Here is a 10,101-nt window from a genome sequence, read left to right as displayed (position 1 = left end):
AGCCGACCAAAAGAAACCTGCGCGTGACGCGCATGAAAGAAGGTTGTCACGTTGTGAGTTGTGACCCTAAATGGGCAAGTACGAGGACAATGGATGGATAACAAAAAAAAAAAAAAAAAGGGAGCGTGCAGCGTGACGCACCTTACATGGAAATCTACCCCAATTATTATTTCTATTAAAAGAAAGAATGAATAAAAAAATGTCAAAAAAAACTAATCTCGTCGTAGGTGGGTTTCCGTTTCATTCTGTTGTCATTTTGATTGCGTCGCGTTAGAGAACCTCATTTGCGATTGGCGTTATTTACGGCTATTGGGGTGTGGGTCGACGAGCGATATATATACGGAACAGTCGAGTAGCTTTCCCGTCAAACCGTACGATCGAAAGTTTCTGCCAGTTCCTCAAGATGCTGCCATTGATGCTAAGCGCCGTTCTGGCAGGTAGGTGCTATGCGCCATATCTATATAAGCACTCATCCAACATATTATATAATTACCGTGCTTCATAAACGAACGTTGCATAAAATCTCCAAATGTACGATACCTAACCCTTTAGCCAACTCGTTTCCCGAGAGTCAATGACATTGAAAAAAGAAAAAAAATATCATCCGCACTCTAAGAAAAAAAAAAGGAGTACTTGTACTCCTTTTGGGGAGTAATTGCAGTGCCACAAAAAATAGTCCCTTTCGGGAGTAACTGCATGGGAGTAAATGAATGTCACAGAGTGAAGACCGCATTTCACGCGCTGTTGTAAGAGTCCCAGGTACATAATTGGTGCGCATGCATGAAAATACTTTGAAGCAAACCGTCAACCGTGATATTTCGAGTGATATAAAATCTTGTGCCATACTAGGGCACAATTTGCGAAGAAAAATGCGCTAACTGTTTCTTACTCTGTGTGACTGGAAAATTGCTACGTTCTCTGAGTTATACAGCCTTATGTCGTTCAAATTGACCAGGGGCAGATATTTACGTAGACTGTCGCATTCAGGAGACCATTCGCGAAGTTTAGTGACAATTTGCAGTCCTGGGGAGTAAATGTCGGGACTAAATGTTGGGTTAGGGGACTAAAATGGGGAGTAATTGCAGACTAGGGGAGTAGAAGCTGCAATTACTCCCCGTTTTACTCCTTTTTTTCTTAGAGTGCGTTCGACTTTCATCATTCCCTGCGTCACTCGGGTACGTCAAGAAATTGGGGGAAAATCCAAAGAGCTACGCACAAAGACAAAGACAGAAAAAAACAAAGAAAAAGACTGGTGGTACCAAGTGGGGAGGAAGGATACGTCCTCCTAACTTTGGTACACCAATCTTTCTGTTTTCTGTGTACGTCAAGAAATTCCGACGTATCGCAACGCTGCATTCCAGGGACTGGATATGTGGCGTTCTAGAGCCCTAGCCAACGAACGAGGCGAAAGGACCCATATGGTTGGAATCCTTGCTCGGGGAGCAAAATTGTATTGCATGCGTCAAATGAAACATTGTGGGTTTTTGAAACAAAAGTGCGTTGAAAGTTTGTCCAGTAAAGCGCAGTGAATAGCTTGTCGGTTTGCGGATACTGTACTTTTAGTGCCAATTACGGAAAATGTTTTCGGAAAAAAATTTATCATCGAGAAACTAGCATAGTAAAAAAAAGAACCTTGCGTACATGTAATATGGTATAACTAGAGCCTGAAGTTTTAGGGTTTTACCCGATTCTTCCCCGAATTTGCACCCCGAATTGAAGGTTGCCTCTTTAGGGTGAAACCCGATTTTTACCAGGCAAATTGCCCTCACTGGGATGTCTGTAGGAATGCACCAACTTACTTGTTTGGCAGAAAAATGCAGTTACATCACCGTTTTTACCAAACCGCTACTGTTAGTTTGAATAACTGAGCCCGATTTCTCCCCGATTTTAGCGCAATTCAAGTTTTTTCACCCGAATTCGCATGAATTTAGTGCACGTGTTTATTTACCCGATTTTTACCCCCCGAATTTAGAAAAAAATATTTCCCGAAAACTTCAGGCTCTAGGTATAACTTTGCACAATGTATACCTTCTTTAGTGTCCCCTTACCCTGCGCTGGATGAAATTTCCGCACACCGTATTTAAACTTGCACCGTGTCCGTGTTGCTAGCCCCTTTTGTAGCTGAACTCCGTGCAAGGATACAGAATCTCATCTTTGCTCGTGTCCATGACGTAGCCGGCGAGAACCAATAAGCGTATAGTAAAATTTCGCGGTGCAACACAAAAAATAAATGACATCTAAAGATCCGCAGTTGTGGAGCCACCATATACAGTCAACCCTCGATTTATGAACACCCTCGGTTCCCCGAAAAATTGTTCATAAATCGAGGGATTCATAAATCGAAAGTTCCGTTACTATCAAGCAAATGGAACAGTATTTCCGAGTTGATATTGTGTTTATAATGCAATATATTGTGTAATTTTGCTTTGGACCATGCCTTCTGCTGTATCAGTCTCACAAAACACAGATGTTGGCGCATTCACACTCTGTTCATTATGCAACACTAAATAGTTTAATTTTGCTTTGGACCATGCCTTGCGCTGTGTCAATTGATGTCAGGAACACTTCTGCAAAAACCCATTTGTTGTTCGGATTTCGAGGGGTTAAGAACAGAGGGTGCAACACCTCGAAAACGTTTTGTCTGTTCAGGTGTCATTCATAAGACCACGAATAATCCCTTTGAAGGTTTTTGTTGGCCTCGGAACGATCCGTTCATAAATTGAGGGCAAAAACGCTGGGCAACTCCTAGTTGGTTCCCAGAAATTCCATTCATTATTCGAATATCGAGGTTCATAAAACGAGGGAAAAATGCATGTAAAAAGTTTGGTTCCTCGTGCTAGTGTTCATAAAACGAGGGAATTCATAAATCGAAGGTTCATAAATCGAAGGTTGACTGTATCTGTTTTTCAAAAGCTATCCGCTGCAATGCTATCGCATTTCGTACGAGTTTAGCAGCGCTCCAAAGGGTACAGTGACTTTTCTTACTAGGTATTTTCTCGCACTACTAAAAAGTACTCGGGCTGCGAGACACGAACGAAGATAGGCAAGTATATACACACAAACGTCCTGTGTTTGTGTTCTTGTCTCGAGTTCTGCGTCAAATGCGCCGTCTTGCGCCAAATGAGGCTTCGTGCGCCATCCTGACAGAAATCCGCAATATTGCGCCAAACCGCTCAAAACCAAGCGCATGGTAATCGCAGCACTGTAAACTGAAAAACACCCTTATGGGTGTAAATGGCTTGTCCTATAACTGACACCTCTTTTTACACCATATATGGTCTTAGAACACCCTTTTCAGAGGGTGTATTCTGTGTAAGACACCCTTTGAAAGGGCGCTTTTCCTTGAAAATGCCTTCTTTTGCACCCTCTAAACACCCTTTTAGGAGGGTGTTTAACAACTTTACACCCTCCTAGAAGGGTGTTTAAAGGGTGCAAAAGAAAGCATTTTCAAGGAAAAGCACCCTTTCAAATGGTGTCTTACACAGCATATACACCCTCTGAAAAGGGTGGTCTGAGACCATATGGTGTAAAAAGAGGTGTCAGTTATAGGACAAGCCATTTACACCCATAAGGGTGTTTTTCAGTTTACAGTGAGGCAGCGATTGTAGAGCACTAGAAAAACAAGTTGGAAAATCGAGCAAGCTCTGCTCTGTTGGACTAGTTGGTACGTTGACATTGGTATGGTGACATTGATTGGCTGATGGCAAGAGGCGGGCACAACGGAAAGTGCTCGTCCTATGTCTACCTGCTTTCCGTCTGTCCTGTTCTTGCGCAAACCCCACATGTATAACTCGAGCAAAGTCCTTGTGCAATGGTTTTGCACATTATTTTCTTTAAACCACAAGTACACATTCATTTGATGGCTCGTGGCTTCATTCCGCCCCAAAATGGGGAAATTGACATGGAACATTTCTAGCCCGCTGTTTGTTTTGTGTGAGCACTGTAACCAAACGGGAGGACACGACAACTCCAACTCCGTCTCACGATCCAAGTTCTTTCACTTGGTAATTAGATGTCTATACATGTGTGTTTCTGTGCTGCTAAGAATCGCCTCCACGCGTAACCTCACGCGGTTTTTGTTTAAAAGAGCAATTGTCGCATAGCGGTTACCATGCGGAACCAACTAACGCATGTGTGTGCATGGGAACTACATACTAGGAAAATGTCGAGATTCCAGGTCACCCGAAGCCAAGCAAAGTCCTGGTGATTCTGCTAAAAGAGTATACTCCAAAGTGTTCTAAGACGCATATTATATGTATGGTCTAAATTGCTCCAAAAGGCATATTTTGTTGATTCAAACTCCAAAGTGCCCCAAAATGCCTATTTGGATGCTCCAGAAATTGCTCCAAATTACATTTTGGGAGCGGCACCACCGTGCTGGGTTTACCAGCAAGCCCAATTTCCTGCCATTGGTCGAAGCTATTTTCTTACATTTCCAGGATTGCTGTTATCTGCGGACGCCGGGCAGCACCACCAGAGGCACCAGGGTAATATGCTTCTCTTCCTGTATGTCTGGAGTCACCCTCGCTGTTGATTGGAGTGTATAGAAAGAACCTGTTGTCTACAGTGCTGTTCATCTTTCTTTTCTTTCGTTTTTCTTTCTTTCAATCAATCAATCAATCATCATACTGGAGCGCCACCAGGCCCAGCCTGTTGATTCGGTGTCCGCCATTTTTGAATTTCCAAAGTTGGTCCTTTCCACGGCTTCCCACGAGATAAAACAAGTCATTCACGGTAAAGCCAACGAATGCCATAGTGCCAGGAGTTAATCCTGATTCCCGGTCGGGGATGCCACCCTAGGATGCCCACCTAGGATGACAACTTCTAACTCTTTTTAGGGTTATCGACTATTGAAATGCTTTATGAGTGTAGGACTTTCTTTTCACTCTGTTTTATGCCTAAATTTGTGTTGCCTAAAGGAAGTGGAATAGACGTCGTAGTTCTCAAGCTTCCTATACGAACGTTCTACATCTTGCCGCCACTGTAACAGTTGTAGAAAGGGGACCAACACAGGGTGGACGCTAGGAAGCGACTATAGTTTAATCAGGCTATCCGCTGCGGCGATTATCACGTTCGTTTTTCCTCGTGCCACATGATCCAGGTGCTGATCGCGTCATTGTCCTCAGCTACTGCAGCCACAGGGGTGTCATCAAGTGTATGGCTCCGTAGACGAAAGCGTGCCGGGCGAACGCCATGCATCCTGGACAGGTCCTGGTCGCACGTCACAGTAAACGTCAAGGCACACGTGACCTTAAAGATGGCGGCGCCCGTGATCGGCGACCAAACCGTTTATAAACAATGCGGTTGTCGTTTCTGCGCGAGCGCGACGCTTTGGATGTCTTCCGATCACGGTAATTATTTTTATCCGATAATCTCGCAGTAAAACGTGCAGTTTTGCACATAAGGCCTCGTACCGTTGACGACTTCCAAAGATGTGATGCCGACCGCGCGTTAAGACTCACCGAGCCGATGCGATGTACTTAAACAAAGGGGAAATGGGCCACCATGTTGCGGAAGAAGCACCGCATAGTTTACGCTGGCAAAATACGTTCATCTCTTGGCGTGATGACGACGGAAAATATGTCGGTTTGCGGCAAAACGACATGTAAACAAGGTCACATGACCTCAAAATGACGTTTTCTATGACGTGTCACCAGGACAAGATGGCAGTTTTGCCAAAAGCACCCGTTTGATGGTAGTTACAACAATGGCGGGTTTGTGTCACCCCTGTGACTGCAGTCCCTTATTTGTGTCTAGTTGTAGGTTGCTTGACTAAGTATTTTTTTCACGCAATGAATTTTCACATTGGCGTCGCCCGCAGCGGCGAAAGTCGCGAAAAAAGTCGTGTTTTCCCCTCTGTAATCATGGCGGCGCTCATACGGACTGGCACGTCGTATGGCAAACTAAGAAAAAAAAAAAAAGACACGCAGAAAGAGTGAAAGCGAACCGAGGATAAAGCGTCGGCCTCAACCGTCCACGTAACCTGGATGCCGGTTATTTTCACCCAACCAACCCGGCGGCCGCCTGCGGGTGGCTGCGCATGCGCATACGCTTAATCGGCGATTGTCCATTTTTCAAACTCAAAGTTCACTAAGATCAACTTGCTTCCTTTTTTTTTCGTGGACAAAGGTCTTGCGAAGTCACAGCATCGAAGCCTATTTTCTTCTTCTTCTTTCTTCTTCTTCATTAATTTTCTTTTTGTCGCGGAATAGCAAGCCGACGTTCCGTTTCGCTGACCTTTCCCCCGTTTTCTTTTTCCTTTCGTCTAATAAATATATCCTCCCCTCCCCCTAGGCGGCCGTCAGCACCAGGGTGTTGGACAAAGTGGGCGTCAAGGTCAGGGCCAAGGTGTAGGACAAAGCGGACGTCAAAGTCTGCAAGGTCTCCTAAGTCAGGGCCTAGGTCAGGGCCAAGGTCAGGGCCAAGGTGTAGGACAAAGCGGACGTCAAAGTCTGCAAGGTCTCCTAGGTCAGGGCCAAGGTCAGGGCCAAGGTGTAGGACAAAGTGGACGTCAAAGTCTGCAAGGTCTCCTAGGTCAGGGCCAGGGTCAGGGCCAAGGTGTAGGACAAAGCGGACGTCAGGGTCTGCAAGGCCTTCGTGGCCAGTATCAAGGCCTCGGTCAAGGACAAAGTCTTGGACGAAGCGGCGTTTACGGTCAGCATCAAGGCCTCGGACAGAGCGGGCGCCAAGGCGGTTACGGTCAGCATCAAGGCCTCGGACAAAGCGGGCGCCAGGGCGTTTACGGTCAGCATCAAGGCCTCGGACAAAGCGGCCGCCAAGGCGTTTATGGTCAGCATCAAGGTGTCGGACAGAGCGGACGTCAAGGCCTTCAAGGTGGGTTGCTACGAAAGAGCAATGATGAAAGTGTTGGAGGCTAGAGCAAGCAAAATGTGCTCACAGATAAAATTTTGGTGTAGGCAAGACAGTTGCATAACTTCGGTTGGCTGTAACCAGGGGATCGCGGACGTCATAGTCTTGATGAAATTAAATACATGAATACGTACGGGAAAAAAAATGCAAGAGGATAGGGTACGTGCAAGCATCCGTGCAATGCGGGCGATGTCCATCCTTACATACACTCTTCAAACAAAACTTGATCCCATAGCACGCTGAGGGGCGTACGCCTCGCAAAATGGCGTACGCCTCGTGCTTTCCACAAATCTGGTGTGATAACGGTACCGTTCTGTGTAATGGCGTTGGCCTTCAACGTGCTATGTGGTGAAATATGCAAAAGGACGTTGTGAATTTTGTGTTGTGTTTGTCCTGCTACGTTTAATAGCCTCATCCACTAAAACGTTTATGTGGTAAAGTTGTGTTTAAAGAGTGGTGTGACCAGTCGTGCTTCGGAATCTCTTGTGCAAGGGTTCTGCTTTGACGGTGATCTTTCTCGATTAGATATGTCGCTGACGATGCTGGCTACGGGGAAACTAGTTTGATCTGTATGCAGTGAGAGTTATCTTATTTAATGGATATGTCTCCGAGTTGCTCTCACAAGCTACACCCTTAAAGACGAACTTCATCTCATAGCACGCTCCGCGCCTCCCGTTTTGAACAAATCAGGGGCGGGAACGATGTCATTCGGGATGATGATTGGCCGGGAGCGTGCTATGAGGTGAAGTTCATTTTTAAGAGTCGCGGTCACCGTGATCATCCGGAGACCGTCGAACATATCCTGACGGAATACCGCGCGTACCATACTATGCGGGAAACTCACCTTCCCCCCACGCCAGGCCTGGCATTACTGACGGACGTCCTCTTCCCCGAAGGTTCTTATGCAGAACGACATACAAAAACTGGCAACCTTGTGCGGTTTCTTCAAGAAACGGGCCTCGCGGAAAGACCACTCTGGTGGTCTTCTGCGCCAGTCTTCTGTCCAGTCTTCTGTCCAGTCTTCTGGACCAGTCTGGTGCGCCTCTCACCCACAGTGCACCTCCGTCCCATCAGCATCGTTCATCCTGCCTATGCCTCACTTTGAAATCGTCAACGCTATTTTCCCCCTTTCGTTTTTTTTTTTATGGGGGAGGGGGGGACTTTAGTCGTGACGATGCCCACTTGAGTGCGGCCAGCAACGGCAAGCTACTTCGAGACCCCCCCCCCCCCCCTCATTTTAAGAGTGTGCGTCATGCCTTCAGCTGATTTCTTACCCCGTTATATCAAAATATGTTTTTTTCTTTTCTTTTTTTTTCGTTCTTCTTATTCTTTTGCAGGAACGTCGCGGTAGGACCTGGTTCTGGGGCAGGAACACGGCTAGGGTAAGGTATGCCTTCTCAGCTTTCTTTTTTCTTTGTTCTTCTTTTTTTTAATAAGCATCTACATATACGGTGCCGTCATGTGGAGTATTTTTTTTTTGTTGTTGTTGATTGCGTGTTAGCGCCGCGAAGCAACTGTGGCTATGGGCTGCGTACAGATGTGGACAGACGGAGAGAGGACAGCATGAAGGAGTGGGGGGAAGGGGGTTAGTATGCGTCCGGGGCCGACTTCATGTGGAGTGGTCTGAAGCGTCACTTTCCATTCGAGGACTGGTCCGTGCCAACCGTCGCCAGCAACACCTTTAACGTTTGGGGTCGTCTTTCTGGCCCCGAACGGAAAGGCAGTGGTGATGAATTTTTAATCTTGAAGGCGTTGCCCGAGGGTTTCCACTACGGCTATATACCCAGGGCTGTCACACCACGTGCGTGCAGTCTTCAATGATGACAGAAAGCAATGGCCACTGTGAGCGCCACCAGATGTCAGGGACGCTCTTTGCCACGCCAGGCAGCGCTCTGTGGTCGTTGCTTTTCAATCACCATTGAAGAATACCCTGTGGACTGTGTGACAGCCCTGGGTGTTAGCGTTAAACACTCATAAAGAGGCGGTGATGAGATGGGTCTGATGCCGATTACTGTGACAAGATATTGCTGGCGAAACCTTTATTTGGCTTTTCCAGGCGTTTTCGCTGGCGTCACCGACGAATGCACTTACCTGGTATTTTCAGAAATGCTAACAACAACAGCAACAACATATATATTGTGATGATGAAGTGGGGAGGTTTTCCACTCTAGGAGTGGAACGCTACCCCATAGCTAGGGGTCTAATATGAGTGGAGACAATGATGAGTGATGACGATGATGAGCGATGACGATGAGAGATGACGGGAATGATCGGAGCGGCGATGACGATCCTGATAGTGATCCAGAAATACGAAACAATCCAAGCTACCTGCAATTTTCCGTTATGCATTATTAGGTACGCAGGTATGCCTGCTTACGCTGGCACTATTCGTTTGTGCGTCTAGTCACTTTCATTTTCTTAACAACGTCTTACATGGCATGGAAGTTTCCCATAGGAAACAATTAGGAAGTCTTCCAGGGGTACTGTAATGCTCGTGACGTTGCCCCCCCCCCCACCCAATCGACTATGGTTCAACTGAATGGTTCCATAAAAAGAAACTGGACGAAATTATACTGATCGCCATTCGATGTCATTACGATGTGTTTATTGAAGACTGACGTATTTAACGAGCGTCAGCCGCGGTGGAACATATATACGCGAAAGAACACCTATAATTTTTTGTTTTCTTTTCAGGTGCTAAGAGCTAAGCCTACTTTACATGGACGTGGAGACGATGGAAACATAACGTTACCCTAATGAACTCCGTATTATGACACATAGGTCGCAATAAAGTTGTATTTTGAAAAGTTTGTGCCTTTCTACTAGTGAAGTTTCTCGAAGAGACCCGTCTGATAGATGTGACATTCGGAAATTAAGTACTCTTCGTCGTCATAACCTTCGCCTTATTATACATTGTTCTTCTATTTGCTTTTATCTCTCTCTTTATATATGCGGGGTGTTCCTCGTTAATTCTTCGCAGACTTTTTTCCCCTTCCTTTCTTTACTTTCTCTTTTTCTTTTTTTTTTAGAAATACTGCGGGGTGGATAACCTCTCGAACCGAGTGTGACAAGATGACAAATATATATATATATATATATATATATATATATATATATATGTTTACAGTTCAAGCGTGCCACAATCCCAGCTGTGGACGGCCGTTTCGAGCTTCTTGGCTCTCATCGGCACAGCATAGGGATACATCCCTATGCTGTGCCGATGAGAGCCAA

The 10,101-nt window shown here is 45.9% G+C and overlaps 1 protein-coding gene across 2 annotated transcripts; it reads left to right on the top strand.

Moving 5' to 3' along the window:
- Window positions 1-328: 328 nt before the first annotated feature.
- LOC135401609 (spidroin-1-like) lies at window positions 329-9,680 on the top strand. 2 transcript variants are annotated; one of them, XM_064634111.1, is made up of 5 exons: window positions 329-437; window positions 4,440-4,487; window positions 6,295-6,834; window positions 8,208-8,252; window positions 9,565-9,680. In XM_064634111.1, the coding sequence occupies exons 1-4, from the start codon at window positions 404-406 to the stop codon at window positions 8,219-8,221; spliced, it is 636 nt and encodes a 211-aa protein (XP_064490181.1). In that variant the 5' UTR covers window positions 329-403; the 3' UTR covers window positions 8,222-8,252; window positions 9,565-9,680. The 2 variants fall into 2 exon arrangements, with proteins under 2 accessions (XP_064490181.1, XP_064490182.1); XM_064634112.1 differs by having other exon boundaries at window positions 8,208-8,257.
- Window positions 9,681-10,101: the final 421 nt, after the last annotated feature.

This window comes from Ornithodoros turicata, chromosome 7 (genome assembly GCF_037126465.1).
Source record: "Ornithodoros turicata isolate Travis chromosome 7, ASM3712646v1, whole genome shotgun sequence".
Lineage (NCBI taxonomy): Eukaryota > Metazoa > Arthropoda > Arachnida > Ixodida > Argasidae > Ornithodoros > Ornithodoros turicata.
This window is presented reverse-complemented; position numbering and strand designations above follow the sequence as displayed.